Source organism: Atta colombica, unplaced genomic scaffold, assembly GCF_001594045.1.
Source record: "Atta colombica isolate Treedump-2 unplaced genomic scaffold, Acol1.0 scaffold83, whole genome shotgun sequence".
Taxonomy (NCBI): Eukaryota; Metazoa; Arthropoda; class Insecta; order Hymenoptera; family Formicidae; genus Atta; species Atta colombica.
In genome coordinates this window covers 627,307-636,006 of record NW_017259576.1, presented here as the reverse complement: position 1 = coordinate 636,006, position 8,700 = coordinate 627,307, and the positions used below count along the sequence as shown (strand labels likewise).

The 8,700-nt window shown below is 29.5% G+C and overlaps 2 protein-coding genes across 2 annotated transcripts in view; one reads left to right on the top strand and one right to left on the bottom strand.

The window, feature by feature from the left end:
- Positions 1 to 4,583, bottom strand: part of LOC108692972 (DC-STAMP domain-containing protein 1-like) — a 6,967-nt gene extending 2,384 nt beyond the window's left edge. Inside the window, exons 1-5 of the mRNA XM_018201568.1 lie at positions 4,293 to 4,583; positions 2,610 to 2,825; positions 2,185 to 2,486; positions 1,005 to 1,192; positions 739 to 910 (exon numbers count right to left, since the gene is read on the bottom strand). Coding sequence (XP_018057057.1) covers positions 739 to 910; positions 1,005 to 1,192; positions 2,185 to 2,486; positions 2,610 to 2,825; positions 4,293 to 4,583 — 1,169 coding nt within the window. The remainder of the gene's footprint in view (positions 1 to 738; positions 911 to 1,004; positions 1,193 to 2,184; positions 2,487 to 2,609; positions 2,826 to 4,292) is intronic.
- A 1,778-nt stretch (positions 4,584 to 6,361) lies between these two features.
- On the top strand, positions 6,362 to 8,414 carry LOC108692974 (ejaculatory bulb-specific protein 3-like). The gene is made up of 2 exons (XM_018201573.1): positions 6,362 to 6,593; positions 7,531 to 8,414. The coding sequence occupies exons 1-2, from the start codon at positions 6,404 to 6,406 to the stop codon at positions 7,728 to 7,730; spliced, it is 390 nt and encodes a 129-aa protein (XP_018057062.1). The 5' UTR covers positions 6,362 to 6,403; the 3' UTR covers positions 7,731 to 8,414.
- The last annotated feature ends 286 nt before the right edge of the window (positions 8,415 to 8,700 follow it).

Here is an 8,700-nt window from a genome sequence, read left to right as displayed (position 1 = left end):
TAATTATGTAAAAAAAGAATAATGCTGCAAAGTTTTGACATTTTTGCAACTAACTTGAATATTCTACTAATTTGAAGATTTGAGCTTTATAAATAATTATATTATACTCTGACATAACTATTTTGATGGTTCAATAAAATTATTTTAAAATAATATTATATTCAATGTAATATTCAATGTAATAATAATATATAATATTATAGTCAAAGTAATTTCTTAAGATCATCCAGCTCACCAACTGGCCATGGGAAAATGTATGAGAGATTAGCCAACGGAATCCACGCATATATTATCAGTTTCGTAGTCATGAAACACCACTCATGAAAATTCGCTGAAGAAGGCTTGAATTTAGCCAAAACATACGTTATTGATTGTTGAATATATTATTTGGACTATAATAAATTTAATTACTTATGCGCATCACTTACAGCGCCGATTCCTAATTGTCCAATTTATTTATTATTAAATTATTATTATTTTTAGATCTATGTCTAACTAAATTTTTATTTACTTAAGCAAAAATGTTATTTCTGTAGACAAACAAGAAGCATTACATTAAAAAAAGGCAATGTTTAAAAGTATATTCTATTTTAAAGAATAAACATGTAATTCCATTGAAAGAAAAAACAAAAAGTTAAACTGTACAAAATTTTTTCACATAATTTTCTTCTATTTTTATTCTAAGAAGAACGACAATTATGTTTGAGTCCTTAGAATCATTTGTATTCCTGCTGTTACCTTTTAACAATTATCATCACTGACTCAAAAACTTTTCTGCGTGCATTGAATTGGTGCATTACAGCCTTAGCAGCATCTGTTGCATCATGAAGGTCGAGAATCACCGGCATTTTCTTTACTTTATACTGCAGTTTCGCGTCCTTGAGGCTTTTGCTAAAGGTGTCTCTGGCTCCTTTTCATGAAGAGGAGACAATATCTCGCGAAAACGTCGCGGAGGAATTGAATGAGTTCATTTCTAAATTTTTATCGATGCGAATGATATTCACTTTTTAAAGCAACGTAGCCTTCGCCAATACCGGGGTCTACTTTTCCTTCGGGATCGCAGATGTTGGAACCACCGAGGGCTTGCACCAGATTGCATACGAAGTTGAGTTTCATCGGCCAACACAGCAGCCAGGCCGCAAAAGAACTCACTTTATCGTAACACTTGTTGTAAGCATCAGCAAACATATCTCTGAAAATCAATTAAATTTTAATGAAAATTACCCAGCAAACGGGAATGGATTGAAATGGATTAAAATGGATTCAAATTTTCAGAAATACGGATTCATGAATGTTAAAATGAATCCTTTCTAATCCTGAATGCATTTTTATTCATTTATATTCTATGTGTGTGAATACTGCTTAATTTAAAATTCTGAATAGGAAATGTAGTTTTTCAATCCAATTGAATTAATTTTCTTAAAATAGGCCATGAATACTATTCAATTCAAAATTGTGAGTAGAAAATCCATTGTTTCATTTAAAAATGCATCATGAATGCTATTTTATTCAGAATTATGAATAAGAAATTTTTCGTTTTAATTCAACTGAATTAAAAAAAAGTATACCGTAAAAATATATCATGAAATCTACTTCATTTAATACTTAAAAGAGACATAAAAAGAACTACGTAAATATGTGCAATAAATATTACATATGTAAATTCCTTATTTTTAATTAATAAATTAATCGCTTTTATGTATATTTTATATTAATACATTTCCTTTATTATATAGCTAACTTTTTGTATAAAAGTTTTAAAATAATAACTATAGAATTTTATATATGTATTGCTATTTTAATTTATTTAAACTTTTATATGTATAAACATTTTTTATATGATATTCAATCTATTTTTATACTTAAAATATAGATTCGGATGGATTGAAAATTTCCAATCTATTTCAATCCAATGAATATAAAAATTAATTCTATTTTCAAATAAAATTAATTTTTATATTCAAGATTATTTTTCTTGAAAATTAATGAAAGAATATTCTACATTATTTACTTATCTTCTTACAAAAAATCATATCATTGTATTGGTACTGTTATACCGTTCACCGAATTTGCATGAGAATGAATTCCTAGAAATCTATTTACGAGAAATGTATCTAAAAATTATTGCAACTACGAAATTCTCTGATTATGTTATTTAGATGAAGTCAATGTTAAATATCTTACCTGCATCGTTCAGCACCGTGGCTAAGCTGCTCTTCGCAGCGCGCCTCAATCTTCCTCTTGTACTTCGCCTCATAAACATCCGCCTCGGACTTTGCGTTCGCGATCTCTTTCTCATGTTTCTCTTCGATCTCATCGCTTCTTCTCGTATCATCCTGAAGCTCATCCAAATAGTCGTTCTCCTCTTTCAGTCTCCTCATCTCCTCTTCGCCCTCGATTTCCTCGACTATCGGGCTCATCAAATCTCTCACCGAGGATAAAGTATCCTTTAGCTCATTCGTGTCTGTTTTCATGGCGAGCACTGCCTATGTATTATTAGATACTTTGGTTATATCGGTTGACTTTTTCGCGCGAAGTTTTATCGCACAAACAACTAATTTTCTTCTTCAAAATTTGCTTATTGCATTATTATTTCAATTAGCAGATACCTGTTGAAACGGCTTAAACATAAGGTCGAAACGTGTCTCGGTGAGATTGTATGTCAACTGCAGCGTGCAAGCGAAAGTTCTCACCACTTCTTTAGCGTTGTACGTTAAATTGAATATAGGTCCCGCTATTATATATCCCAGAATAATAGCCCTCAAAACATTGCGTCCAGATCGGCCAAGAAAAGTCGGTATAGTTAAAAGACAGATGCATCTCACCTATTCAAATTGACAGAACGACGATTTCGATGCCAAATATTCTTTAACTCATGATACAATTTTGCTGAACTATCTAAGAGTTTAGGTAGTAAATATTGATCTGAAAATAATCTTGTTAGATCATCAAAAAATAATGTAGACAATTTTATAAGACATTCAAACTGAGTAATGTTATAAAATGTTCAAAATGAGTAATGTTACAAAAAGTTTTGACTTTGAAAAAGTTTTCCAATTTGAGTGATAATTATTATAATTGATATTTTGATGATCCAGCAAAATTATTTGTTGGATTTAGAGCTAATTATCTAAATGTTTAGATACTTCAGGAAAATCGTTCTTTCTATGTAAAAACAATTTATATTTGTTAAATATTCTATATATTTCTCTCTATCATGATATAAGAATACATGTTTTAAAAATATTATTATATATTTTCTTTAAATGTCGCAAATTTTTCTAACGCAGCTAACTAAATATCTCCGTTTCAAAGTTCTCATATATAAATTGCATATACAATTATCATAACTACATTTTCTTATTATCATTGGAAATTACTTCGAATTGCACATTTACTCGACAAATATTTGCAATCCTATATAAGAATTGTGCAGACAAGATAACGTGTATAACATAAATATACATTAAAGCGCATTATAATGCAGTAAAATACGACAAGTTTCAATTTGTGAAATATTTAGGCAAGGCAAACACGTAGTTTCGATCCAGTTTTTATCAAGAATAGCAGTTAGATCAATATAGTAATTTAAACTCCTGGAGAAAAGAATGAGTTGCTTTCCAGCAACGGAACACAGTCATACATTGCGTGACATAGTAATACACAGTGTCGATTTGTATCTGAAACGTTGCTTAGCTTTTTTATTTCATCGTTATTTCAGAAGGAAATAAAGAAAAAGATTTCATACATCCAAATGTCTTCAACCTTGAAACCCTCTTACTACGAGTTTCACTTTTAGAAAAATAAATGGTAATAAAATACATGGTGTAAATTCTAGAAAAAAATAAATCGTAATGAAATACATGTAAAAATTTGATATTCGCGAAATGCATATAAATTATAAAACAACACACAGCATTTTAGATTTGTACGAGTTTGTTGACTTGTTACGATTGAAAAGAACGGAATCGTACACAGTATCATTTCTGTACATTGCTGAAAAGAATCTAGTATCTAAGGAACACATCAAGTTAAGAGAAAGTTAAAATGACTTTATTTTGCCGTCATGAATGTCAAAATGTTGATTTTTTAATTATAAAATTTGATGTTTTATCGATGTTAACAATAAAAAAAAATCATTTTACTTTCCCGTTGACTTTTGTGTGTACCTTGAGTATCTTTTACAGAGAGATATCAATGTTGATGCTTAATCGAGTACGTTAATAAAATAATGTATAAAAGTAAGATAAAAGATAATAAGTTAAATTGAGTGAAGTAAGAAAAGAGATTACCTGTATCGATGATGCGCATCCTATCGATAGCATCACGACAAGGATGGCTCCTAGAAAGATACTAGTATATGTGTCAAATTGTAGATCGACGATTATGCCTTCATATAACACGACAGCTGCGACGAATCCGAAGAGAAATCCGATAAAGGCCCTCGCTTTCCGATGGGTGCCGATCGGATCGTAGCAGATGTGAAACAGGGTTGGACATTTTTTCAGATAATATTTCAGGAAATTCCTTCGCATTCCCTCGATCAGACGACCGCAGAGATTAATCCGCTCCAAGCCGGACATCGTTTCCTTTTACGAAATATTAAAAGTCCACACTGATAAGCCACTTTGTCGCGGATTATGAAACGCGAAACTTTTGAGTTGATCTCTGAAATCAGACGAATGTGCACTGGTCGAATGGAATCGATTTTTCCTGGGAGCGGGAATTTTCTAAGAGGGTTTGTAGTTCGGACAAAAAGCACTTACATAATGCTTTTTTATTAGCAACTATATAGAAATCAACAATTAAAGAATTTTATAAATTATCAATTTTTTTTAGAAAATTAACAATTATATTTAAAAAGTATAATTTATAGAATTAAATTTTTTAACTAAAAGAAACATAAAAATCAATAAAAAATAAAAAAGGCTTTATTTTGATTTTTAATTAACATCAGTAAACAGTTAAGGTAATAAAAAAATCAATCATCATTTTGTCAAAATAAAGTCATTTTAACTTTCTTTGAGCGTAAGTTATAATTTTTTTAGCGCCCTAAAAGATTAATCTCTTACCTAATTAGCACATTGCTAATGAGGAAGCATAAATCTTGTTTAGTATTTATATATGATCTGTAAAATCTATAATTAAAAACACAAATATTTTATATTCTATTCAAAATTTTTACTAAAATATTTATATATATAATACTATTAAAATATTTGAAACACAAAATTAAGACTTAAAATAAATTACTGCTTAAAAGTTAAAGTTCAACAAAAAAATATTCAATAAAAAAAAATCTTAAAAACATGGAGAAATATCAGTAAGTTTGCTAAATTAATTGTAAACTGTTTTATTCATATGACACCGTAGTTATTATAAATGCTTTTCAAAAGTACACTACCAAGATGACAGTAGCAATTACACGAAGAGACTTCCAAGAATCAATTTTCTCCGCGACAGAGGACGATATTGCATTACTAGCAAGTTATGCAAGGCCGAAATGCCTCAAGCGAAGAATTTAAATTTACGAATTAAAAAAATTTTGCAGAGAATGGATAACGAGAATCATCAGTGATACAATCGTCCCTTATGCGAGTCGTCTAAAAGTCGAGGTCACGCATACATAATACATCATTTATACTATCTAAGGAATAATAGGAAAAATAGGAATTGGAACACGAGAATTCTTTTCACGTATATGATACGTAAATTCCGCGCTATGCATTTTATCTATTTATATATTTTTATAATTGACACAAGTATAATGATTGCGATAGGATTAATCTCTTTCTTTCTTTTATACTGTTCATATATTTTTATCAAATATACAAAAAAATTTCTAATAAAATTATTATGTATTGTCTATTTTTGTCACTTCTTTTTTAACAGAAAAACGTTTTAACATTTTTTTCAATTATTTATTTTTGGGTACAAAAAAGATTTCTTGAGAACATTTAATTTCTTTAAATTTTATAGCGATTTTTATGGAAACTTCTTAATTATCAACAATAATATCATAATATGAATATAAAATATCTAGTATTATATATAGTCTTTTATAGTATAATAATAATAATTTATATATAATAATCTAAAAAATATAATGTTAAAATAATTTTAATTTAGTAATTTTAATTTAGTAATTTGATAATAAAAAATTGATAAAAAATTTAGAGAGAGCTGGATTTAAAGAGAAATATCAATTGCATCGACGCAGGAAATGGCTTCATTGCGTGTATTTTTCTCGATAAATTATGGCAAGGACACAGGAGGACGATTTTGTCGACGATTTTGCCGACTAACGAACCGTGTCCAAGCCCCTTATAAAACATACGAAATAATGAGCTTCATAAGCAGTGAATCAGAAGCAACGCATCGATCTTACAATCTCTCCGGTACAATGAGATACCTCATCTTTATCACCGTATGTGTCCTTTCGTCCTCTTCCGTTCTCGCCGAAGAGATGTACACCACGAAATTCGACAATGTAGACGTGGATGCGATATTAAGCAACGACAGGCTGTTAAACGGATACGTGGGTTGCCTGCTTGATAAGAATCCTTGCACCCCAGACGCAGCGGAACTCAAAAGTAAGTATGCGTAGGACGGCGAAGCGTCCGTTCTCCATGTTCCTGTAATCCTTTAGCCAAAGAGAAAAACTCAAATATATTTCGAGACTTGGAACATTCTCAGTAAAAGCAAAAAAATTTTTTTTTTATTTTACACGCACCTTTTCTTATAAATATAAATTTCTTAAAATTAGAATTTTTGAAAATTTTAAATTTTTAAAAGAATGCTTGAAAATTAAAAACAATTTTTTTGGAAATTTTATATGCTTTGATATTTGAAAAATTTATTTCTCTCAAGATATATTTGTATAATTCTGATTTTATTATTACATTCTTGCTAATAAATGCAAACGAAGATAAAGTGTCATAATCTTAGAGAATCAGTGCAATCCACTTAATGCTATTTCAAGCAGCATTTAATTAACTAATGAAAAGAAAAATGCAAAAATTTTATTAACAGAATAAAAGAATGTTTCAAAGCATCAAGTGAATCATGTATGCTCTAACGCAGATTTTTTTAAAGCTTTTTTAATTTGCAAAACATTAAAAAACTAAATTTGTTGAGTCTCATTAAATATGCTTCAAGCATAGGTTTTTTAACCGCAAATACCGCAAACACGACATTTAAAAATAAACAGTAAAAGTTTTAATTTCCATTTTATTATATTAAAAGCGATTTTTTTATTGCAATGATGATATCATTTTAAAACGAGAATAAAAAAAATAATTTTCACAATTTAAAAAATATTTTTTACTTCGCTTCTCGTTTTTATTTCTAAATCTTTTCTCCTCCTTTTCTCTTTCTTAAAATTTTTGCGGCGCACTTCCCATAAGATCCTTTGCGGCACATCAGTATTTCGCGATAACTGATTGAAAAACCCTGCTCTAAGATTATAATAATTATTATGATCTCATTATAACCCCTATATAATAGAGAATCTTATTGCAATCTCTTTAGAGAATCTACCGGATGCGTTGGAGCACGATTGCGCCGGTTGTAGTGAGGCGCAAAAGAACATGGCCGATAAGATCTCTCATCATCTAATCGACAATAAACCGGACGACTGGAAATTATTGGAGGACAAATATGATCCTACTGGAGCATATCGACGGCGTTATTTGGAGAACAAATCCGGGGACGGAGGCAGACTCGATTAATATCATTCGCCGTAAGGATCATAATGACCAACTCTAATTCGACCTTGGCTCTATCCTCCGGACTTGATTGCTTGCCTTGTAATCCTTGTCATATGCGCTAGTTTCACTTTACGTAATGATTGCGTAATGGAAAACCCTATTGCATTCCATCATCTTTCGAAGCATGGAAGTTTCCATGTATATATTAAGACGGGATATTAAAAAAAACAATAAAATATAAACTCTTGTTTCACATTTTTGCACTAACGCGCAATTTCTTTTCTTTTGCTATAAATTTGATAATCTCTGAATCTTAAATGAATACGTGCTTGCAATCGAATATTTATTAAATGTGATTTACTTAGACATTTAAAAATAAATATTTCATTTAACATAATGAGTTAATATTCTTGAATTAGCAACGAATTGTTTGCGAGTCTTTTTGCTCATGTCGGTAAACAATATGTGCAATAAGAATTGTTTGATTAATAATGTATGTGTAAAAATATTTACCAGAATGTATTTTATTTTTATTTCAATTTTAAAATACAAAGACAAGGATTTACTCTAACTATCCATAAAAATGATTTAATTAAAAATATCGTGGTATTAGAGTATTGCAATTAGAATTTTGCAACTAGAATTACAATAATTTGCACAAAAAGAGAAATAATAAACAATGCTCAGAGAGAGAGAGAGAGAGAGAGAGAGAGAGAGAGAGAGACAGGGATGGAAATATGAAATAATTTACAAACAATCGTATATATAATTCTGCACATAAAAATATAAATAAAGTAATTTGGGTACAATTATATTCGCATAACAAAGGAATGAGTGCATCTAACTCCATAATATAAAAATATCTACAATAATAAGTTGAAAAGAAAAAAGAAAGAAAAAACATGAATTCCTATTTCTGCAAAAACCTGATCGATAATTTTAACTTACTCTGTTTTGTTTTTCTTGAAATATTTTTTTCAAAATTACATAC